This window comes from Uloborus diversus, chromosome 7, assembly GCF_026930045.1.
Source record: "Uloborus diversus isolate 005 chromosome 7, Udiv.v.3.1, whole genome shotgun sequence".
In the NCBI taxonomy this organism is placed as follows: Eukaryota; Metazoa; Arthropoda; class Arachnida; order Araneae; family Uloboridae; genus Uloborus; species Uloborus diversus.
The window spans coordinates 51538738-51564689 of NC_072737.1; the positions used below are offsets into that span (position 1 = coordinate 51538738).

General features: G+C 34.2%; 2 protein-coding genes across 2 annotated transcripts in view; one reads left to right on the forward strand and one right to left on the reverse strand.

Moving 5' to 3' along the window:
• Positions 1–12744, reverse strand: LOC129226131 (N-acylneuraminate cytidylyltransferase A-like). Its single transcript, XM_054860729.1, has 5 exons — positions 12459–12744; positions 8296–8448; positions 7332–7484; positions 6272–6410; positions 1–325 (listed from the first exon to the last, which is right to left on the reverse strand). Exons 1-5 carry the CDS (start codon positions 12616–12618, stop codon positions 190–192), a joined length of 741 nt encoding a protein of 246 aa, XP_054716704.1. The 5' UTR covers positions 12619–12744; the 3' UTR covers positions 1–189.
• Positions 12688–25952, forward strand: part of LOC129226130 (arf-GAP with dual PH domain-containing protein 1-like) — a 24841-nt gene continuing 11576 nt past the window's right edge. The window contains exons 1-5 of the mRNA XM_054860728.1: positions 12688–13030; positions 19463–19688; positions 20527–20716; positions 22940–23089; positions 25451–25669. Coding sequence (XP_054716703.1) covers positions 12688–13030; positions 19463–19688; positions 20527–20716; positions 22940–23089; positions 25451–25669 — 1128 coding nt within the window. The remainder of the gene's footprint in view (positions 13031–19462; positions 19689–20526; positions 20717–22939; positions 23090–25450; positions 25670–25952) is intronic.

A 25952-nucleotide genomic window follows, 5' to 3' on the forward strand; every position in this document is an offset into this window, starting at 1 on the left:
GTGCCATCAAATGGTTGTAACGTGACCCTATACCATATATTACGCTTTGCTACGATGTAATGTTTATCGGCAACTATGGAACTTTTTTTTTAAAAAAAGGAAGTCGAAGAGAGAGAGAAAAAAAAAAAACCTTCATTACCCCCAAAAGTTTCCCTAAAGAACATTTAACTCCAGTTTTTGTGTAGCCCTTCAAACGTAATATTCTTTCAATTCATTAACATTCTTTCTGTATCCATAAAGTTCCAGTAATTTTTCAGCAATGATCCAGTCGGTTTCGGAATCAATTTCAATGCATAGCTCTTCAGGCATTTCCACGTACCCGCACCTGCAGAAACAGAAAATACAGTGCTGTTAATTTTCTTTTTATTTAAATAGAACGTCTAATGCTATTCTATCATATAACTGTTGTGCAACAAATAAAATACCGATAGAATGTTTTCACGCACCATTTGATGTGTCTCAACTTGAAAATACAATGAAATCCCGTTACAACAAACTTCAAGGAACCGCAAATTTGCTCGTTGTAACAGAAACTTCGTTGTAACGAAATTCAAGCAATGTGATGAAAATTAAATTGGGACTAAAAATTTATTTCGTTGAAACGGCTATTTCGTTGTATTGGTATTCGCAGTTACGGAATTTCACTGTGTATTGTTTTCAGAAACATTTTATGCATTACTTTGAATTGTCCGCACTGCTTTCATCGATCAGAATTATTCTTATTTGTTGTTGCAAACTTACTGAAGACCAACTTATTTTCTTTATTTACTCGTTTTGTTTTTGTGTGTTTTACCCAGGGGCTTACATAGAAAATTTTGCGCCCCGTCACAAATGACTTTGACGGGTCCCCCTCCATATTGTTTACCCCTACATTTCACCTCTCATTTTAAAAATCTCGGGGCCCCTTCAGGCCCGCGCCAACAGGTGTCCCTTCTCCCCCTCCCACCCGTGCACGCCCCTGTCATTACCCACTTATTACAATTTTTACTGTCATTACAACTTTTCTCCATTTTGAACATATAAACTGGATAGTCTCATCTCCTAAATCAAATCCCTGTATTCGAACGTGGTATACTGGGCTTCAATCTCTTTCACGACACTATAGTTTCTTTCGTAATCTCTCGGTATACAGAATGCTCCATTTTAACCTGCAAGACCTCTATTTTCTCAACCGTTAATCCTAGATGCATACTTCCAATTGCAAAAATATTCAAAATCAGATGCAGAGTTAAGCTATTAAAAGTTTGAAGCTAAAATTAAAATGAGAAAATGAGTCAAAAAATACAAAATTTAACTGTTTATACGTGCCCTAAGTCACCTAACCTAAATTTAGGGAAATAATTTCCATAGAAAAATATTACATACACAAAAAAACTTGACATTTGTGCGATCAAAACTCAAAGACATATTTCAGTACAAAGTTTTAAGGGACCATACAGGAGATGAGATTGGAACTTATCGCACTTTCAGAAGGATGACATGTTGTCTCAGGAAAAAATCAAGGTATTCATATTTTTTCATTATTGTTAAAAAATAAAGGCATATGTCATGCCGTGATACGCAAAAACACACTGCAAAAGCTCGATCAACTTGAAAAAACACACTCTATGCACATATATAATTTTCAACACTTGTTAACCGCTATATCTTCCCCCCAAAGGTGTTATTGACGGCGAGTGTAAAGTGATGTAAGTTACAAAGCGCTGTGTTTCATATCTCGGTGAATTTTGGTCGTACAAATTTCAAACTTTTTGTGTTGGAATTATTATTCAATGTAGATTATTTCCCTAAGCATAAGTTAGGGGACCTGGGTTCCCTATAAAAAGTTACATTTTGTATTTTTTGACTCATTTTTATTTTTACTTCAAACTTTCAACATCTTAACTCTACATCTGATTTTAAACATTTTTGCAATTGGAAGTATGCATCTAGGACTAACGGTTGCGAAAATAGAGGTTTTTGCAGTTTAAAACGAAACACCCTGTATACCGAGATTTCGAAAGAAACTATAGTGTCGTGAAAGAGATTGAAACCCAGTATACCACGCTCGAATACAGGGATTTAGGAGATGAGACTATCCAGTTTATAGGTTAAAAATGGAGAAAATTTGTAGAAAACAGGGCAGATTGGAATCAAGTAACGCTCGAGAGGCCTTCATCCTGCGGTAGATTGATAAAGGCTGACAGTGATAGGTAAAGAGGGGCTTTCTTTGCATGGGAGCTCACGGGAGCTCAGCTTCTGCATTTCTTTTCAATTGTATGTAAAATTTTACACATTAGATTAAATTCTGACTGTTTAGTCATCGAAATGGATCCGAATATAAGGGTCCGACAAATTTCAGGCGACTAAAATAATACCTTGACAACCAGGCCCTGATTACTGAATAGGCCAACAAGGTCGTGGCGTAAGGTCCCTGCTATGCGGCGGCCCCCAAAGGCTAAAACTGTTTCAGCAAATGGCAAATATTGCAATGTTTGACTACAAGGGGCCCCGAAAATGTGTTTGGCCTAAGGCCCTTTCAATATCTTAATCGGGCACTGTTGACGACAAGTTCATTCAAAAGTCATATTACACAGAATTTTCCCATGAACGCTTTCAAACAATATTTTTGGACGCGTCAAAAAAGTTTTTCCTGGTTCCTAAGATTTTACAATTTTTTCGGTCTTAGTATTTATATATTTCTGCGAAATTCCGTAAACTGGTAAATATCGACATGAGCTGGTGAATATCGAATTTTACATACTAAAGACATTGATGAAAGACCAAATATCTCCAGTGTATCACCATTGAAAGTTGACGATCTCTAAATTCGATCTTTCACCGTAGCTTTAGTATTTGTTATGGTGAAGGACCGAAACATGGTAAATGTCGACATTTCCTTATGAATGTTGACATTCTACAAATTTTGAAATTTTACTGTAAGTTATATATACAATAGGGGGCTCCGCCTCCTGCTCGTTTCTCTCGCGAACCGCCATTCGCCACGGCAAAATGCCGCCTGCGGAGGATTACATTTGAGGAGGTGAGAAGCAAAGGGATGTAAGTGTCAAAATTAAAAATTTGGAGATAACCAGTACACATGGTAGGTGAACCTCTCCTCTGTCTCGGGGCAAGAGATATGGTACTAGTAGCCCTGGTAGTTGCTGCTATACAGCATGGTTTAGGGATGTTATTATGGATGTTATCTTTAAACGCGTTTTATTCGAAACTTGAAAATGCCCACTTACATCCTTTTGCTTCTCACTACCTCATTTGATGATTTTAGGGGTGTCAGGACATTCCTGGGTATCCTCAGGACCTCAGAACTAGATGTCTGGTCTCTTATCTCCGGCTCTTTAACGCGTAGCACGGTGAGACATGCTCGAATGGCTTCCCTTGGATGTCCTCTATCAGTATTGACTTAGGAGACATTGCCAGTCCGGAGGTTATAGGGTTACAGAAACAAACGCAGATAGACGAGCACAGAGATTAATAGTATATATATATATATCTTTTAAATTTTGGCCAATATTTATTTATTTATTTATTTAAACAGTTTTCCTAAAAAAAACTAGGTGGGGAATTGCTCCTCCTTTCTGACCACTAAACAGGTCTGCACTGAGTTGTAGGGTAGATAAGTACTTCCTCACAGAAACAAAACAAAACTACTGATTGAGAATTTTTAAGATATTAGTCTTGAAAACCTTACTTGGAAACAACAAATAATTATGTCCGGCAAACAATGGATTTCTTTATCTCCGTATTACGTAATTCCGACGCAATTTACCGATCTTTATCCTCACAAAACAGTGATTAGGTCGTGTACCTTGAAGTCATTGGGAACAAACATCTGCTCTACATCTTCGTCAAGGCTGCCTTCTTGATTTAGACAATCGTCACAGGAACTAATGTTGTCCTTTTAACTGATAACGAACCAAAATAAGAAAAAAAGTGTAGAACGGATGTTTGCAGTGTCACGTCGATTAGAGATGGAAATTCTACGACATGCTTATTGTTGGCGAAAACTTTTTGTGCGTAACATTTGGTTTCGATAATTTTTTAACCTTAGCCATTCTGATAGTTAATTTCCTATAAAAATCAGTTATTGATGGAGGAAATTCATAAAAACTGTTGAATTAAATACTACCACGGAAGTTGGGAAATGCGCAGAAAATACAACGTTTTGTAACAATATTTCATTCAGAATTTTTTTTAAATCGAAATACTGGTTTAAATGAGAAAAACGTCAAATAGAGGAATTCATGATTACGTTAAAGGGTGGGTGTGAGGACATCAAGCGCGAATTCAGAGAATAAGGGGGGGGGGGAGGTCATGGGAGTCATGCATTCCTTTTGAGTGTCCAAAGGTAAACTAAAGCTGCGATTTGGGGGTTTTGTTTCAAAAAATTCCACTTTTTCAAACCCCCCCCCCCCCCTTCATCCTTCGGAAATGATCCCCTCCTAAACGAGACGATGGAACCGCCCGTGGAAAATATGGAGTTATATCTATTCATACTAAAAAAACTTTTAAGAAACCCTTTGATTTCATTCTGTTAAGAAAATTTTTGCGAATTCCTTGCTCAACGAAGAAAAAAGCGAAATTGTACGTTTTTACTTGACTTCAAAAAGGGGATGTTTGTCAATCATAGCCGCATGCTTTTTCTTTCCCTGATTCGTCAGCAGTGTCAATCAAATTATGAACTTTTCTCAACGAAAATAATGTTTCTTTGTTTTGACGGTATTTTAATTAAATTTATTTGGGTTAGAGTTGCAATTCGTTTCCTTGTTTGTTTTTCTCGCCACAATGTAGCAACACTTTTTAAAATTTCCCTTTGATTCTGTCATTTTTACTCCCCCCCCCCCAACCAGCCACTTAACTGAGAGCATTTGGAATGAGTTAAAAAGAACAGGGTTAGTAGCTACTGATAAAAATGAACAGGAGCGCCTCATTTAAGCAGGGCATTGTGATCCTGAAAAACATATCGCCATCGGCTCGATGCCACTAAGAATTTTGGCAGTCATCAAAGCTAAAAGCGGTCACGTGGCTATACCAAGTATGCTGACATTGACATGGCAAAATGTGTGAAGAAACATAATTGAGTATCAGTGCTATTCATAAAATACATATCTGATCTTGAAAATCGCCAAAGAATGCAGGAGTGCCCATCCCCCCAATAGCAAGTGCGCACCCCCTAAATACCACAACCCCCCTGGAGCGAGACCCCCCCAAAAAAGAAAAATACGCCTTAACCCCTCCCTCCTCTAAAAATTTAAATAGCGCAGCCTGCGCCATGACCCCTCACAGATGGACACCCCCTGAAGAATGATACAAAAGCTATTTCCAAAGCTGTTTGACAAGATAAGTTCATTACAAGTAGGTAACATCACAATCTTCGGCTTATAAAATAACAGAATTTTTTAAAAAATACTAAGCACTTTTCATAATGCACTCAAAAGGACAAAATAACTTTTCTGGGTCAGAAAGGACAATTTAAGTATTCCTGTAGCTTTCGAAAATTCCAAGAAAATGACACCACAAACGAATAAAAGTTTCTTCGTTTGTGGTGTCATTTTCTTGGAATTTTCGAGAGCTACAAGAATACTTAAATTGTCCTTTCTGACTCAGAAAAGTCATTTTGTCCTTTTGAGGGCATTATGAAAAGTGCTTAGTATTTTTAAAAAAAATTCTGTTATTTTATTCTTATTTAGTGTAAATGTATTTCATAAATAGAATACTTTTACTATCATGAAACTTCACCTTATTTTTTCGTATAAATGCTCGGTACTAAAAGGGAAAAAACCTTTTTATGGATCTAAAACTTTAAGCAGTTGGCGCTAAAATTTAATTCTTGTTCCTCTCTAGGATTTATGCTTGTTAATTTCATGCTTGCTTCAGAGAAGCCTTGATTCAAAATTTTCATCATGATTGCTTTTAACATTACTGTTGCAAGACAACAAAATTTGTAACAAAGAGTTTTACATTTAAACATTTAATAGGAAAATTACATGAAATTTGCTGTTTTCCATCCTAACTGAAATAATAATTTTATTTTAGAATTTTAATTTTTCAGCACTAAGTTGTACCTTTAGATTAGGCAAATCATTTAGTGAAATCCCGAAGTCTCTAAGTAGTCTAGTTGCAGAGATATAAGCAGAGATATAAGCCCATGCCTCTCAGATTACTCCGTGCTGACAATCAGGCCAAATATAATAAAAGTGCCTTAAAAAGGCCTTTTTTTTTTCTTTTGCATTTAATTTAAGAGCATTTTGAGAGTTAAAAAATGTGTTTATACTTTTTCCCTTGCAATAACCCTTCTTTGATGAGCGAAGACTTGCTGACGTAGAAATGGCCGCTTTCCACCAACTCTCCGTCCCAGTCTTGACTTCTTGGCCGATGGCGAGGATTAAAATTCAGTGCTTCCGTGCTTTGGCCTAAGGACAGAAACAAAAAGGAATTATGTTTTCTAATAAGTCTAAACTTAAAACCGAAGTACAGGGGGAGCACAAATGATGAATTCGATTTCAAAACATCATATTTTCGAAATTTTTGCCCGTATAACAATCAGCGACACATGAATTTAAAGAGAAATATATCAAGGTTTTCCCCTCCTCCTTTTTTTTCCAGTAAAGTTCAATTGCACAAATAAATATTCGGCTAGCACAACGTTGGATGTGTTTTTTTTTTTTGGAAAATTGGATTTTAGGTGAAATAATATTGTTGATTAGTCAAAAAACGAATTTGAGTTTATCTTCATCCTTCGGGGGAAAACTTTTATTATACAGTGGAGTGACACTTTGGATATGACATTTTCTTCGAATTTTTTTTTGGAATTGGAACATTTTCTCTGGAACATGAAATTCACCTTAGCAACTTTTTGAAATGTTTTTTTTTTTGTATTTAAAAAATAATGATAATAGTAATAATTAGTACGCATATTAAAAAATAATGACGTACGTGACAATAAGGTCACGCTTGCACCCGTATACTAATAGTTATTTTTCATGCAAAAAAGTGTTTTTTTTTTTTTTTTTTTTTTCCAAAAAAGTCGATATTTTATATCATGATACATAATGGCTCCTTCTTGGAATATACCATAATTAAAAGCCAAAGTTTAAAATTCCGAGAATAAAATACAAATATATGCTTAAAAATGTCGTACACGACCAAATGGATTAAAAAAGTGATTCTTAATATTTTCAAACTTAAATTTGGAACGATCTCTTAATATTTGGCTTGGACCCGCCGAAATAAATTTCTTACGTTCCAGCTTGAAAGTCCAGTTGAATTAAACGGTCCAGTTACAATGATTCTAGTTTAAAATTTGAAGTTAGTGTGAAACAGCTACAACTTACCATCAGAAACTTCTTTCCATCTCAGCTTTTTTTGCCTCACCACCGAAAAGACGGAGTCGTAGTTTTGGTCAAGAATCATCTCACAAGCCTTATCCAAGTACATGGGCAGCAAGCAAGGAGAGGTGCATTGAACGAGAGCTATGATGGATATTTCTGAAAAAGTATACTACAATTTACTTGAGGAATTGATCGATACATATGGGGGAGTTATAGTGTGGCTCTAGTAACTTGATGCTTGTCCTTGGACGTGCTCATTGAGTTGAAGAAGAGGATTTTTTACATTGGTACAACTTAAATAATCGTAAACCGGTTTGCCTCACCCTTATTTTGTAAAACGGAACCATTTAAGCTTCAGCGGATTGGAAGTCAACTTATCAAAGCCAGACTGTAACTGTGAAGCATCCTTGCGCATAAAAAGGGATTTTTAATCATGGAAAACTAGTTTACTCTTTGCAACGAAAAATCGTATTTCGTTTTATTACTTCACAAACGTAATAAAAAACTTCAATTCTTATGACTGCAGATAAAGTTCTTTCGCCTGCGCATGCCTTTCGGAATGTATTTTTAGAGGTCCCTTTGTCTCTCACAAAACTATGTAAATTATTTATCATGTATCTTGTGCATTTATGAATCCCTTTCGGGGCCCCTAGCTATGGTGACATGGTAAATCTGTTATTTACAGAATGTATAAAAATTCCCTTTTAAGATTCCCCCCCCCCAATTAATACTTATTATTTTACGAAAAATTTCATGCATGTATGGTAATTTGTTCGTGCTAGTTTTAATGTTATGCATAAAAAAATTGCGGCCCTTTAGGAGGAAGGGGAACCCAGGCCCATGCCCTGCAGGCCTGTGTGGTAATAAGGCCCTGACCCAAAAACAAATGATCTCATTCGAGGTCAAACGTCAAGTTACCAGAGACCAGAGCCACAATGCTCAAATAAACAGTAAACTTTCCTCTCACCTGGATGTTTTAGTGCGAAGTCCTGCACTCCCGAGATCGAGGAACTACTGTCTTTGGCACTTTTCTTGTCCCTGTAATGGACCTGGGCACCGTAGCGGAGAGCCACTTCCGCGATTTCGGTGTCCTCCGTCGACACCCACACAGATGTCAACTCTGAATGGAAGGAAAAGACCACACCAGAATTACAAACGTTATTCAATAAAGAGTTTTGGAAAAGTAAGATACGTGTGTTTGCATCCGCCAAGACGAAGACATGTGAGTTAAGAAATAATTTTTCTTTAAATATGTTCCAATCAGTGGCGTATCCAGAGAAGGGGGGGGGGGTGTAAAGGGAAATATGCACCCCCCTTCAATATATTACCTTACTATTAGAGACAGTGTAAAGCGAGTTTTTAAAATTAGTGGAACCGTTCAAATACAAAATGAAGAGAAGGGTTGGAGAACACGGTAAATTTTCAAAAGATAATCCTCATGAAGATGTGCCTCAAATAGTCTTGAATGAGAAATAATTGATGGAAACCAACATATTTTTTTCTTATGTCAGGTGTTTTCTTGAGCAATCACATTGCTTATTGTTCTCACTGTTTTGACGTTCCCATGTGATTTTAGTCTCCCTCCGCCTTCCTCTGCAGCACCACCGTCGGCCGGCCCCTCCCGATGCATGCTCCTCTAGATGAATTTGCTCCTCCCGATGAATTTGCTCCTCTAGCGAGCAAAGTCTCCAGGTTGTCTCCATATCCTACACACACACGGATCCATACATACACCTACACACTCACACAAACACACCCACACGCCTGCCTACGCACACATTCACACACACAACACGCCTACACACATTCACACACACACACACACACAAACCCACACACACTCGTGATTGCTAAAAACATAATTTGAATTCAAGATGTCAGAATTCAAATTATTATTATAATTATTATTATTTTCTAAAGGGGCAAAGTGACCTACCCAGCATATCACAAACGTTTTGTCGAATGATCGAGTATAGGAGCATTTTTTCTCGGGGGTGCCCACCTAGGGGAAGAGAGGGGTTCATGGAGCAGACTGCTCCATTGAAATTTTTTAGGGGGTTTGTTTTGAGAGGTGTTTTTCTCATTGGGGGGGGGGGGGAGCTTCGCTATATTTAGGGGGTGCCCCTTGATTTTAGAGGGGATGGGCACCCCTGTTTTTCTCATTGGCACCACTTATTGTAGAAGTTTTAAACTTTAAAAAATACATGCGTTTCAACCTCCCTTCCCCTCTCCCTTACTTTAGCATAATGATTTTAAGTGAATTTTTATATGCTGTTTGTAAATCGTAAAGAAAGATTAACGGAACAGAACTAAGAATTACCACATATCTGTGCCCGTAAATAACTGTAAATCAGAAACACTGAAAAGAACTTATTTTTAGGGTTTGTCAGATTGTAGTATGAGTATTTTGTTAGCGTTATGGGAAACGAAATTATTCCTACTACAGATTGGTTAAATTGCAAAAATATCTTTACAAGAGTACAAAGTACGTAGATATTTTTCAGAATATCACAAAAAATTAATTTAAGCCAACTTGATTTTTATAACACCTACCGCTCAAAGATCGTTCTTAACAATGATATATTAAAAAATTCTTTAAAAACAGTAGACCTGAAAAGCGTTTAAGCTGAATGTTTGATAAAAATCTATTTGAAAACATAGCTGTGCGTGACAAAAAATTGTAATTATTTTGAAAATTAAATACGAGGATAAATGTAACTTTGTGATATGTATTGATCGTTATACCGTACTGGTGATGAAAGAAGCAATCTTTAGAATTACAAATTTTCAAAAATATTCCGTATTTCTGTTTGAAACTGTCCTAGATCTTTTGTATGTCGTATGCACAGATTTGTACAAAATTTATGTTTCGATACATTCGCACCTTTAATCATTTTATATTGAGATTGTAATATTTTCAATTGTTGAATGGTTTTTACCAATTTTCCAATGATTTCACCAATTTCGATTGGTGCAAATTTGTTCTTATGGTACCTTTGTTATTTAAAAATTATATTTTCATCCTTGTAACTTTCATAATTTAATTCTTAAATAAAAATTTTTGATAGTTTCAAACGGAAAGGAACAAAAATACGTTCTTTTTTTAATTTTAAATTTACCAAGTGGTAACTTTAAAACTTGTTTATTTTATCAAAAGAAGCATGCGCACCTCTCAAAATTGATTTCTAGGTACGCCACTGGTTCCAACAGCTGGAAGAAGCATATCCAAGCATAAAAATTGTCTTCCATATGAGGTGCGTTTTTTCACATTTGAAAATAATATTTAAAATAATTCAGAACTTCAATGAAATTCTGATGTCTAATAATTGAATGAAAGAAAGGTTTTGAAGTTTATCAAGTCTTACGAGAAAAAATGTTATCGTGCCAGTGTGTCACGTATCAATACATCTTTCCTTTCTTCTTCATTTTTTTTAAAAATTATTATTTTAGCATTTAACAATTGAGTTAAAATGAAAACGTATTGTGTCAGTTGTCTTTGATGTATTGCAACGGTAGGAACGAGCTATTGTATTTTGAGCGGTCTTCTTGTTTAATGGTTAGATTATTTTTTATTTATATATTTATTTTTATTATTTGTTTTGTGTTTTTCTGGAACTTTTTACTTTATTATATTTTGAAGGGCAGTTGTAGGGATGATTTTCGGTCATCAAAACCTGGGATCTAGTTCTTGAAATGAAAGGTAAAGGAAAAAAAAAAAAAAAAAAAATGAAAAGGCTTCCATAAAAATGCACTTGTTTAACATTTTAAAAATCGTGGCTCAGTAAATACGTGCTGCAAACAATGCTGTAGTTAGGGAATTTCACCGTTCCTGAAATATTAATTTTTTTGATAGTAAAAATATGGCATATGTTATGAAAATGGGTTTGAACCCACCCCTTATTTCGGTGGTCCCCCCAACCTTTTTCCCCCCAATAATTTAACGAAACTATGTCTAAAAGAGGAGGGGGGGGGGGTTATAACTTAGGGAAAATTTCAATTGAGCCATATAAGGCATTAAGGTATATAAGCATTAAGGAAAGTAAAGGAATGTAAGTGACTTTTTAAAGTTTTCAGTAAAACGCATGCTAAATTCAAATTCCCTAGTTAGGCTTTCATTGAAACGTTTTTGTAAATTTTGTAATGCAGCAGCACCTACCAGGGCTACTGGTACCATATCTTGTCCCAAAACCGAAGAGAGTTTCTCCTACTATTTGTACAAATTTTTAATTTTCGCACTTACATCTCTGCTTCTAAGTGATTCAATTGGTAAACATGTATGTATTAAAAATAATTTCAAGTAAACATCTTTGCAACATTTTTTTGTTCTAAATTGTCTTTTGATTCAAATACAGTAGAACGTCAAAAATCCGATCTAATTGGGGCCATTTGGATTATTAAATTAATCGGATTTTCGGAAATAAACAAGAAAGTAAAGTTCAGAAAAATCATTCATCATTTAAACAAATAAAGTGGTTATGCGATATGTATGAACGGTGTCTCGTCAGTTTTCGACGAATTTCACCCCTCCTCCCCTGTTTTTCAGTTTCAATCATACGTTTTTATATATTAAATGAGGGAGGAAAATTGAAATGTGAACTGGGGATAAACGGTGTGAATATAACCCATATACAGTACATAACGGTAAATATGTAATAATTTTTTTCAGAAAAATCAACTTTCATTGTTTATTGAACATAAAAGGAAAATGAAAAATATTTACAGAACTAGATGTAGTCTGTGAGAGGAAGCTATTATACAGTAGTTAAACAATGAAAATTGAATGAACTGCTGAGAAATTCACCGGCTTTACACTAAGAAAGTTTAATTAGGCTCTGTAAGGAAAAATTAACTTAAACTCATTTAAAAAATTAAGAAATCAATTGATTTGCAACTGAGAGAGCTTTGAAATGTGCGTTTGGAATCTTGATGTTTCGGATTTCTGAACGTTTCGGATTTTGAACGTTCGGATTTTTGCCGTTGCACTGCATTTGTTTTAAAATGAGGAATGTTTAATTTAAATTACATTTATAGTTAAAAAGAGTTATATATCGTTTCTAGGTCTAAAGTTGTAAGAGTGCAAAAATATGCATGCATGAGAATTATGTTTAAAAAATTAAGCAGCAAATTTACTTTTACAATCAAGCATAGGTCGCAGAGCCCATGCGAGTAGCGGTAAACCGGCTATGGAGCGAACGTTTTTCCTTGGAACTCTCACACTTCCTCCTCTCGCCAATATTAGACCGCAAATATGGCATCCAATACCGGACGTTGCATTTCCTCTTCCTTCCATGCTTTCTACCGCCAAGAATGCGCCTGTAATTGCAACTATTATCTCATTTTTTTATTGTTAAATGACTCGATGTTGACAGTCTGCAACGCAGCTTGCATTTTCAGCTGCTGCATTAAGAAACAGGCTGATCCTGATGAGGATGCAGAGGAATTGCCGGGAGGATCGTCAGAAGCAGTGGAGTTGACCCTGCTGCCATCTACCGGCGGAAGATTCAGGAAGTTTCAACATGGCTTCCGCCCGCTTGGGCGCTACAAACATGGTAAACCACAAGTGACTCATAATAAGCTGGAAAACAATACAAATAATTATTCTTCTCGTATCTCACGTAATATGGCTGACGCAAGACGAAGAAGATTGCAAGAATTGGTGAAAAAGACTGGAAATAATATATGCGCTGAATGCTGTAAAAAAAGTGAGTTGTGTGTTTATATGCTTCAACGGCTTTCGATGTTTATAATAATATCATCTGGAATAGAAAATATGAGAGAGCTTTAAAAAATGTTTTAGACTAAATGTTTAATTAATAGAAAATCGTTTGTGAAATTCAAGTGTAAAACAATTATTTTCTATGATTTAAGATGTCTATTGTTGTGAATGGGAATGAAACCATCAACGTAGGAATTTTATTAGTGATTTTAAAATGTTTTGTATAACGTAACACACATAGAAAAATAAACAGAAAAGAATTTCAGTTCCTGTAATTTCTGTCGAATGTGTTTTCATGTTTTGTTGTTTCTTTTCAATTCTGATTAACAAAAGATATAGAATACGGTGATTATGTTAAGTAGGTGCGGTTATGACTCATTCCACAGCAGCTGGTTATTGATAAACAAAGCAGCGTTAAGTGTGAATAAGTGCCTTTTATGAATGGAGGTATGAGCACTTACGAGTGGATCCGAATTTTTCCCCTTTTTTTAAAATTTCTGAATGGTTCATTTAAAAAATAATCTTCTTTTTGTTGAAATAAATTTTACGTCGTTGAAAATTGCTTGGAATGGATGAAAGTGCAAAACATATTTTGAAAGTGTAGTATTTAAGACATAATAATAATAATAAAAAAAAGAATCTGCATAGCATAGAGTTTTTTTTTAACGCCATTTATTTCTCATTCAACTTTTAATCGTTCTGTGACATCCAACAATGATTTTTGAAGTTCTTTGGGTGGCTCAGTTGATATTTTTTCTTAATGATTTGGTTGTTGCTTTTTTTGCTCTCAACTTGATAAGTTTTTTATTTTTTGATATGAGAAATAGCAAAGTATGTCACAGCTCAATGTTTGATAGGAAAATACAAATAAGCTGGAATTTTTCATTGTATGATATTTGTGATTAGAAACCTATCCTGTGCAGTGTTGTGGTGTACCCAGAAGTTAATTTGGGGGGGGGGGGGGGTGCTTAAAATTACCACTCGGTGAACATGACTTTGTTCAATTTAAACTGTTGAGCTTTTTTATAAGTGAGATGTTCATTGAAAAAATATTTAATAATGGAACTACCAGTCCCAGATCTTTAAATTTTGGGCCCCGCAACAAAATCCGGGACCCATTCCCAGAGGCCAACGGTGTATATTTGGTATGTTAATAAGTCTTAATGCTAGTTTTTTTCAATTTCTTGGGTCGTTGGGCCCTTTAAAGACGCGGGGCCCCCATGCACTGCAGAAACCCAGACCTGGGAACTGCCAATTAAAATTCTAATTGTATCCTAATTGAACTGTCTTTTAGATGGTAGGCAATAGCAAACATTTTCTTATATGTTTTCATGACTAAAAGTTGTGTCACTTTTCACTTATAATTGTAGAAAGAAGGATATAATGCAACAATATTTAATTATTTCCATCAAGTTTTTTTCATTGAAAAATATCTAAATCACAAAAGTTACAATCTGAAATCTAGCTCTCTTTCCCAACCATCCATTTTGATCTCTCCTTTTTTGATCTGAGCATTTCTGCAGATTTTCAAAACTCACTGCCACTGTCTGTATAAAAATGTAAAATCTTAGGGAGTTCATATGTCTATCTGCATGTCTCCCGGGGGGCATTAATCTTGTTCATTTGAAACTTCAAGAAAATTTCCAACCAAACTTTTTATTACAGGCAGAGCCCAGCCTTTAGCTTCATTCCACCCCTAGGCTAAAATCTATCCCCCCTCCCCCACTTAAAAGCAGATGGAAAATTACTATAATTTAAAAAATCTAACTAAAGCCTCTAAAAAAAGCTTTTGAAAAATTTAAATTGTCAAAAGAAAGAATGACATTTTTATATTATGATTTAATTTTTGTATAGATACACACCAAGTTGGAGTTTACTTTTAATTAACGTTCTAGTTTGAAGAAACTGGCATTTTCTAATATTTATTCATCAAAAGACAACTACTGAATTTAAACTAACACAAAATAAGCTTTCTTGTAAGGTATATTGCACGAAAAAGCAAGAATCTTTCCTGTGTGAAACCAATAACAAGTAAACAAGTTTGAACAGATCTAAGATTGCCTTCGGGTTGCCAAACACAAGTTAGTTTTGGCAGGGATGCCATGCTTAAAAAATTACCGCCTCATTGGCGAGAAAAATATTTCAATTTTGTGCAAAGAATCGGATGTTGCCAAATAAGAGGGTGGGGGGGGGGGGGGGTATATCACATCTGTACCAATGATTATTAATTTTTGTAGTTTTTAACTCCCTACGCACAAAAGAAGGGGGTTACAAGTTTGACGTGTCTGTGGCACTGTAGCACCTGAACGGATGAACCAATTTTAAAAAACTTTGTTTTTGTTTGGAAAGGAGAGTTGATCGAGAGTGTTCTAAGCTAGGTTTGGGCTTTAGATGACATTAATTAATGAAGGTATTATTCAGAAACCCCTAAATGGTTTTTCGCAATTTTTGCAGTGAAAACATGTTTAAAAATTTAGTACCAAATTAAAGAGTCATTTTTTTTAACGTCTGATAGAATGATTTTAGAACTTCCATGTTATATATATAGAATTCGAATTAGTACAATAAAACTGTACAACTTTAGACTGCTTTATGTGTAATTTTCTTCATATTTTTCATTATTCTTTGCCAAAAAAGGTTGAGAATTTAACCATACACTACAATACAATCTCAGCTAGAGGGAGGCTTAGAAAAAAATTCTAAATTACACACAAAGGGAGGGGTAATTTTTTGCATAGTGGTATAAAATTTGCACATGGTGGTGACAACTTTAGACCACCGCATATTTTCCTTGATATGCACCACTAAACTGCTTTGGTCTTAAGTTACAATGCGTACATCGTTCTGTTCCAATCCCGTACACTGCAAAAAAAAAATTGTATTCACTTTTTCCACTTTATAAAAAAAAATTTTTAATACTTTTTGCATCAATTTCAGGTTCTCTTAAAATAAAATCAATTGTGAAAAACACAATATTTTATTCAGATATATAAATATTAACGATAGATGGCATGAAAAGCAATTAGTAGGTATTGGATTTTTTTTTACAAGAGCATTTTTGGTTTATCAGTTTTTTACAGGGGCTTGATACAAATTTTTGTCGCAATTGGATAAGTTTCTTCGTTGTCGCAATATTTTTTTTAATACCAAATGACATCGGGGGAATGAGGCCAACACCAAAATTTACTCTTTTTTGAATTCCTTGTTGAAATTTGGTGGCTCCCGATTTCTTGGATCACCTTTTCCATCAGTTCAGGCAAATATTTGAAGTAAGGACGGCCGCCTATCTTCTTTCTTTTCCCTGGATTCATGTCTAAAACCAAAGAAAACCCAAAGACTAAAAAACTGCTCAAGACGATGCAAAATTGTTCACAAAAGATTGACAAATGATAGTGAAAATGGGTGCTCTAAAGTTGCAACTCGAATTCCCATATTTTGCTTACTTTGAAACTTCAAGTAAACAAAGCAACATCAGGGTTCGCCGATAAGGCTAAATCATCTTAGATAGGGGAGACCGAAGCTAGCTGGCAGTTTTCACTTTTTGATTTTTCAATTTTTTTCTGTAGTATTTACAGTAAAAGTGATTTATGCCTCTGATAGGGTAACATCGTGGCTACAAAAAAACACTAGTAGCATCATCTAAAATGCACTGGGAAACTCGTGAAAAATATTTTCCGAAGATGCCTCATTAGTGCCAACTAACCCCTGAGTCGGGGTTATTTGACATAGATAGTGGAGTAAGTTGGCATATGGTGTAAGGCAAGCATTTCTAGATGTGAGGCGTCAGGAGTAAACACCTACCACACTATTCCATGTCCTCCAATGCCATCTGGTACCCCTTCAGTAGCATTCATATTTTCTTTTACAGTCCTACAGTACCGTGTGAGACTTCTAACAGAGATCTTGAATTGATCAGCTACTTCTCTGAAACTTCTTTTTTTCAATTATGTGTTCCTCAATGGCTTTCTTTTTATCATCTGCTATCACTGTAGCCCTCTAAAATTATGTCGGTATGAATGTTGGCATACCTTAACTTATCTGTTGTTGCAGAGTTAGTTGGCATACCCAGGTCAGCTGTCAACTAACCGCCGAGTATGTATGCCAACTAACCTCAACACCGCAAGTACAAAAAAACATGGTGATCAAAACAAATGCTCATCAACTACAGCAGAAATGGATTTATAACCATAAATCTCCAAAGATACTGAAAACTTGTGAATGTTACCTTTGTCTGAATACGCTACTATACAAAATGAAATACTGAATGATCAAAATTTTACTTACTGGTACCAAAATCACGTTTTCAATCCTTCCACTCAAAGCAATGTCTGGATCCAGCTTGGTGTTCTCACCCAAGATAGACGTATCAATGATGATCACGTGATAGGCTCTGAATCAACTGTGGAGTTTTGTTAAAATCACAATGCCAACTAACCCCGGTCTCCCCTACCTAAATAATAAACTTATCTTCGGAGAATTCAATCGGCAAATATAGGTTTCAAAGGAGACTTAGAGAGCTGAAGCAAAAATTTCAAAAAACCTCCCAACACAAATGAATGTTGACAGGAGAATGATAACACTGGAGCATGGAGTAAACAACATGAACTTTGCTGGAGAGCACTTGCGAACCTACTGAATTTTTTTCAAAGACCTTAGCCTTGCTCCAACGACCTATACAAATGGCACATACTACCAGATTCCTTCAATGGTGTAAAGTTGCAACACTGGTCTAAAGTTGTACGGTTTTACAGTATAATGTTTTTAAAGCAGATTTTAAATGGCTAAACCTTTGTTCACACTATTGGTAACTAAATTCATTGTTGGCTGACAAGGAAATTAAACGCAATGATTGAAAATCTTTATCTGGTGCCAGTTTCTATTTGTCAACAAATAAAATACTTGTAATTGATTTTAAATAGTATAAGGCTTTTAAAATGATTTTCAATTTTCCCTTTTCACTCTACAATTGTGTCTCAGTTGCAGATTTTTAAAATTTTTAGTTTTAGTTGCATAAAAACAATTCATTCTTTGAAATCCTAAAATGTCTCCTTATGATGACAAAGCAGATAAATTATTGGGAAGAAATGAAAACAGGAATTGGACCCTTAAGGGAAAATATACTGATATAAAATGCAGTATAATGGAGAGTTGTCTTGAATGCTAAGCATAGTCCACAAAAAACGGCACTTTTGCTCTTTATTTTCAAAATAAGTGCACCAACTTCTTAGAGTTCTTTTAAAATTATTACTGTTTTTGATCAAAGCTTTATTTTTAAATTGAATCTCTAGCTTTGTTTTTAAACATCCAAAATGCTCATTTACCATGTTTCATACATCAAAATTGTAAAGGGCTTTCACTACCATATGGGTCGAAAAGAGGATAAAAAAATCCACATGAAAAATATTTTAAATATAGTATTGTAAAGATAAAGAGCTCCCCAGAATTGTATTGCGGTGTACTCCAAATCTTGTAAATCTGCAATTGAGGAAGCTTATTGTTGAGCAACTGTAGTGTTTTGCCCAATAACTATATTTTATCGTAGTTGTCATCATATTAATCTAAAAATAAAAAATATCTGCACACACAAAACTCTAACTATCTGCAGTTATGAAAAACAATACACAATGGGTAGACAAAATTTTTTAGTTAGACACTGCATTTTGATTTCAGTTATTTATCCATGGAAAGAAAAGTGAATCTTTTTCATATACTTATCTACCTATTTTGAAGATAATCAGTGATTGATATTGATATTACTTAACAATTATCAGGCAATGCACATATCTGCAGCAAATATATCCGCTCACAGCTAGCATCTATATTTATCTACCTATGGTTGCCATCTTTATTTATAAAAGCATCTTTGTCCAGCTAATTTTTTTCTTGAATAATTGCCTCTGTGTCATTACAATCCCTACCATAAGTTTCTTACCACTCTTCACTTTTCAGTTCAATTTCATTTTTAATTGGATTATATTCCAAAGAGCGGGGTAATTTTGAAGCACATTTAGAGTAAAAACAATGTACTTTTCAAAAAAAAAAAAAAAAAAGGAATTTGTCTTTTGAACTACCAAGTATATTATTTAAATGGAAAACTTTCATATAAGCTTTGTGCTGCAATATGATTAAAGTGAAAAAAAAAAGTAAATAAAGCACAAATTGTGAAGAAAATACAGCATATAGCTATTTCAAGGCTACACTGGAGCCTCTTCATCAATGCAAAAAACTCACCAACACAACCAAAAGTCATGTGAATTTTCTTTACAATTTGTGCTTTATTTATGTTGGTTTTTCACTTTAATCAAATATATTATTTATTGTAAGACTTCTAATTCAAGAATTTTCTTTCCAATTGCTTTATTTGCTCTTTGATCATCAAACATGAATAAATAAATAACTAAAATTAACAATGTTTCAGATCCAGAATGGGGTTCATGCAACATAGGGGTGTTCATCTGTACGGACTGTGCCGGCCTGCATCGGAACTTGGGCGCTCATATCAGCAAAGTGAAATCTCTTATACTGGACAACTGGGATGCAGATCAGTTGCGAACGATGGAGGAAGTCGGGAATCTGAAAGCCAAAGCAAAATACGAAACATACATTCCTGTCTGCTACAGAAGACCTTGTTCATCTGATCCTGAGTAAGCAAAATTTCTTTGATTTTAGTTCAAGTGTGAAACTATTTTGGACCATCCCGGAGTTTCGGGTCTCTTTATCCAAAGGATCCCAAAATCCAGGGGATCAAGAATTTAAAATATTTTGTCATTACAGTATAACTTCAATTTAACAATACCCAATTTAATGATTTCCTCAATTTGACGATGCATTTGACTGGTCTGGATTTGACTGCATTGAATGTCTATGCTCTTCGATTTAATGATATCCTTGATTTAAGGATAACTTTTCCAGTCCCTTGACAATCGTTAAATCGCAGTTACACGCAATTAACAATGATGTTCCCATCAATTTTTCTGAAGGTATACTCCTAGTAATACTATATGCACAATATGTGAATACGATCATATACATAATATGTCTAAAAAATGCCTGAGAGTATACAGCGTATATGGAGTATACCCTATGGGAACACCCCTGACGATTAACTGACGCATATTAACTGGTATCCAAAATGGTCATTTCATCCTTAGCCTGCCTGCTAATTAAAGGTGTCCGTTATTTTGGAGTATCCATTAAAGGAGGTTTTACTGTGCCATTATTCTTTAGTTATGCATCTATAAAATAAATAATTTTGATTATCTCTTTTAACCACCTTTTTTAGATATCTCGTCCATTTAACACGTAATTCTGGGACTGGCCAACCACAAGGGGGTTAAGAAACTTTTTGTCTCTGTTAATAAATAAAGTTTTACGCTATTTTTTAGCATTCATTAATTTATAAGTATTGTTATCATTTTTGTGTCTTGAAGTTAAATGCATACATAATGTTTCATGTAGTTAATGTTCTTATTGGTTTTTTAGTGTTTTGAAAGAACAGTTCATTAGAGCTAAGTATGAACGTGAAGAGTTTATTAATGTTGACCGTCAGACGTATACGACTGGTTCTATGGAAGGTTTTTTGTGGAAACGAGGTAAAGAAGACGGAAGGTTTCAGCAAAGAAAATTTATTCTTAGTGAAGCTGATGGCACGTTAAAGTATTATATTAAAGAGGTAAGAAGAAAAATGGTTTTCATTTATTGTCAATTAAGTTTTATTGCCATGAAGAAAGTACTGTAGAATTATGTTCCTTTCATAGTGCTTGACCGAAAATGTATGAAATCCTATGTGCAAAGTTATTTGATTTGTTTGTACTTCAAAGAGACTTCTACAACCCGCTAGAAATGAACAAACATTCAGATGCATAAGTAATAGATGGTTATCTGAGAAAAAAAAGGATTTAATAATTTTGATAATCTTCTATTTCTAATGTGCTTTTTGATGTTTGATTATTTTTGTGTGAAATTCTTCACAGACTTCTTTAAATTTTTCTTTATTTGGCAATTTTTGTGTGATGATTTGGCAAATTTAAAGACAATATTGCACTCTCCCCTTCTCTCCTGAAAAAAAGAGAAGAAAATTTAAGTTTTGGGTACCCGTACAACCCTCAGAGGCAGTTCTGGAGCTGATGTTTGCTGGGGACAAGGGGGTGGATGGAACATAATAAGTTTTGGAAGTTTTATGAGCAAAAATTATTCTGCCATAATTTCAAGAAGGGGTTTGTTACATTCCTCCTAAGCTAGGGAGCCTTGGGAAAGTACTTGATTTTCCGATGGGACCTTAAAAATTTTAACCTGATTTTTCTGACGGGTCTTGGAAAAGTCTTTAAAAATAAGCAGAAAACTAATCATTTTCATACTTGTCAACTTCTGATTAAGCATCAAATGTATGCATTTTAACTTTTTTTTCCCAACAATCGTGAGTTTTTTTACATTTCGAAATCTGATTGCATCAGTCTCTAAAACTCTACCGTTTTTGTTTAAAATGTGACTCTACTCTTTGGGTATCACTAATTTTCGGTTTACCAATATTTTTAAGCCTTTTTATTATTGATTTTGACTTTGTAATAAAGGAATATAATCAACCTCATATCATCTTTGTGCTGTTAGCAAATATCACCCACTCTTAATAAAATGCTATTACAGTCAGCATGGTCATTTAGTACTTTAATGAAAGATTAGAATCATAAGGTTTACAACAAATAAAACTGCATAGCTGGGGGGGGGGACAATGGCTTATGGCTATATATGGTCACTTAGGGGTGGGAGGGTCATAACCCCCATAAGTCCTTTCCTCTCTAGATCAGTGCCTGGATGATCTTAAAATTCTTTATTTGTGTGAAAAAGAATCTATAATTTATATGCATTAACTATGCCAGAAATGCATGCTAATTTACTTGAGTTTTTAAATATTAAGGGAAAAAAACCGCAATGTTTGTGCATTTAACATAAATCTTTGATACTTGAATCCTATCACTTTACCTCTTTTTTTTAATTAAAAAGCTTGCTAATTACATTTACTGTAATTAAATTTTATCATAATGTATGGCAACTATTACTACTTTATACTTCTCATACTTCATATGTTCTTCGGGAAGCTCTCATTAACCTCAAAGAGTTTTTCATGTCAAATACCCAACCCTGCATATAAAGGGTACTTTTAATGTTGGTTATGTAGTGCATACTTTTAGCGATATTTAGAACATGTTTAACTTAGCAAGAGAAAATACTGCAGCCTGCGGGATCAACAAGAGCAAATCCTGTTTTTGGTTTTGGAGGGCATCATTATTGAAATATGAACACACAAATCAGAAGGGAGGGGAGTTATAAATTTAATATTTGGGCTAAATAGATTGCCTGGGTTCACCTACCTTTAATTTTTTGAAATTGAATTTTTCGGCCATGTGAACTTTTTTTGTGTGTTTCTTTGTACATTTATCCCTAAAGGGTTAGGACTTGATTAAACCATCTCAGAAATTGGGGGAGTAGTTAAAATAACCTGCAAATACAAATAATAATAATGTTTTGTGGACAGGTCCAGAATTAGTAATGTATCATGGGCTTGTTTCTGGCTTTCTTTATCATTATGAGTTGGTGAAAATATCGCCTCTTCTAAAAACTGTTCTTGAGGCAATATGATAAGTGAAGACCAGATTAATTACTTTTAAGTGTGAAGGAAAAAGTACTTCATTATAAAAATTTTAAAAATAAATAATTTGTCCATGACCACTCTCATTACTTTTGGGACAGACATTGCATGATTATTCATTCATTAAAATTGTGTTACTTAGTTTTATCATCAAATGTATATTTGTTACAATTTGTTTTTATGTTTCCTTTTTTTTTTCTTCTCTTTTTTGTAATTCAAGATGAATATTCTTTCCTTTTCCCAATTCAGTCCCACAAAGAACCTAAAGCCACGATTCTGGTTGCTGATTTAAATATGACGTTATGTCCAAAGAAAATAGGCAATCCTAATGGTGCACAGTTCACGTATGTCAAAGATGGATCCACAAGAAATATTTTTGTATACAGCACAAATGGCATGGTAAGTTTATTTTGTCTATGTAGCAAATATAATGTTTGCTGGTCAAACTATGAACAAAAAAAAATTAAGTGGATTTTTTTGACTAATATAATGGGCCATTCCAGGGAGAAATAGGCATTTTGTCCTACATGTGACAGCTCATGTGTTTCATTAAAATTTATAACTTAAGCAAGTAATGAACAGAAATTTGTTTCTTAAGAAAACCTAAATGTGTGTGGGACTTCTTAAACAAAAAATTTGTTCAGTAGCGTTTAAAACTATTACTTTTTAACAAAATATGTGAGATGTTACGTGCGCGACAAAATGCCAGCATTTTCGTGGAATGGCCCTAATGCTTATTTTAGGTGTGGTTGCTTGCTGCAGCAAAATGTTTACTGAATTCAAGATCTTCAGTTTCAGTGCCTTATTTTAAAATTTGGTACCATTATATTAGAGTAGAATATGATTTTTTCTTTTAATCTTAATCTGAAATTCTTCATTTTTACAAGACCTCTTGCTAAATTTTGAGTATTTTAAATGAAAATTTAAACATGAAATAAATGAAGGTAAATAACATTATAATAAAATAGATTAATTCAAGACTTTTTTCAAATTGCAGATTTAAAACAAAAAAATTGCTGTTTTAAAATATATAAATATATTCAGTTTAATGTGAATCAATAGATTTTGAAATTAATGTACAGTATGTACTTTTGAAAAATGGCAATGTGAGACCTAAATGTATAGAAATGACTCCAAATTCAAACCTTGATATCTTTAAAATATATTTTAAAGCATTAATAAATTATGGTAATTTTAGATGAAATACAAGTTTGTACTTATTTTATATAGTAAAGAATTGATTTGTGGTTTTTTTTTCAAAATATTTTGCAATGCAAAATGTTGCTCCAATGAAATGAAAATGGTGGAGAACCCACTTAAGTTCCAAAAATATTCTTTTCAGACAATGTTTTCATGTATGCTTTATTTGTTTAACCTAATTATATTTTCTTACTGTCGATATTAGTATCTTTTTACATACAACTGAATTAATGCAATACATATATTTAGTTATATGTAAAAAAAAATCATTTAGTTATGTGTAACCACAAGGGTATTATTTTTTATCCTTTTGAAGTTCACTGTAAGTTCTGTTCTTTTTTAACACGCTTTTATTAGCTTCACATGTATGCTTGTGATTAACTCTCCTTTGGACTAAGAGCTAGTGGCTTATTACTGTTAGTACATTCCATCACTTTATGAGCATTCGTGGCCGAGCGGTCTAAGGCGCGGGTCTTCGCTGACATCCACCTCCGGTAATCATTGGGTGTGCGTTCTAATCCCGTCTACACCGAAATTAAATTTATAATCTTGCAACTCAATTTTCGGGTCCTTTTTGTGATCGGTTTTTTTAAAAATTTCGAATGCAACCTCAGACACAATGACAATGCAATGTTGTAAAATCAAATTAATTTATTAACGATAAGTTATTAGTTTATTCTAATTAACACACTTTTATTAGCTTAACTTGTATGTTTGTGGGTTCGACTTTCCTTTATACAAATAACCAGTGGCTTATTAGAATTACTTACGACGTACAAATCAGAGCTGCGGAGTGTAACAATGTTTGCACATGAATATACCAGAAAGCATTCAAAATGCCTGGTGCAAATAATGCAATAAAATACTAAGATACATTCCATTATGAATAAAATAATAGTTTAAAAAACTAAAAAAACACGCTTTATTAGCAAAATGAACTAAAAAGTTAAAAATAATCTTTGGATGACAAGTATATGAAGTAATTGACCAAACACTTAATTTTACTGTAATAAAAAAAAAGCGTGGGGAAGGGAGGGCTACCTATTTACCTTTTTGCATGGATAACAGGTGGAAGAAATTTAAGACAACTGATAAGAAGCCCACCACGCTTTTTTCTATTGCAGTAAAATTAAGTGTTTGTTCAGTTACTTTATATACTTGTCATCCAAAGATTATTTTTTAACTTTTTAGTTTATTTTGCTACTAAAGCGTGTTTTTTTTTAGTTTTTTAAATTAAAGCTAAGCATACTGCTTAGAATTATAATAAAAGCACGCACAAAGCAAAAAAAAAAAAAAACTTGTTTTACGTATGTGCATATTAGTGTTTTGCTCTGAGAACAAAGTAATTATTAATTAATTATGTGAAGTCTTATGTGCTTGGATTACGATGATGCTGAACATTTAAAATTTTATGTCTTTGCGTTGTCAGTTCAAAACTTTATTTTATCATTCCCAGACAACACTCATATCTTTGTATTGTCATCTTACTGTACAATCAGTCGACACAGAATTTCATTCCTATAAAATTTACAATGAACTAATGCTTCTGTTTTCTTTCAGTCCATTGTTGAATGGTACATGGCCATTCGATCTGTCAAGCTCAATCAACTTCGCGTGGCTTATCCTGGAACCAGTGAGTTGGAGCTGTCTCAGTATTTGACTCGAGATTTCCTAAAAGAGGGTTGGATGTTTAAGACTGGTCCTAGAGCTAGTGATGCATACAAATGGAGGTGGTTCACACTGGATGACCGGAAATTGATGTATCTAGAAGATCCTTTGGTAAGTTAGAAATGTAAAATACTTTAACATTTAGTAATCACCAGGCCCGGCTCCTGGGGTAGACGACCTAGCCTGGGGTGGCAGATGTTAAGCGCGGGAAATGTTGAAGTTGAAACATTTTTTTAAAAGTATGAATATTTGTTTCAGCGCCAGAGCTTTAATACTGTGGGAAAAAAAAGAGTGTGTATCAGTGCTTGGGTGGATATGCAAAACATAGTTTGGAATTTAACTAGAAATTCAACTTAATTTTAGAGGTGGCAAATTGCGTGATTTAAAAGTCTTT

Coding starts and splice junctions, on each gene's coding strand:
- LOC129226131 (XM_054860729.1), bottom strand. CDS start 12,618: ATGGAAGGAAGAGGAAATGCAACGTCCGGTATTGGATGCCATATTTGC. Junction 7,485..8,295: donor CTTCGCACTAAAACATCCAG/GTGAGAGGAAAG, acceptor ATACTTTTTCAG/AAATATCCATCATAGCTCTC. Junction 326..6,271: donor GGGTTATTGCAAGGGAAAAA/GTATAAACACAT, acceptor CTGTTTCTGCAG/GTGCGGGTACGTGGAAATGC.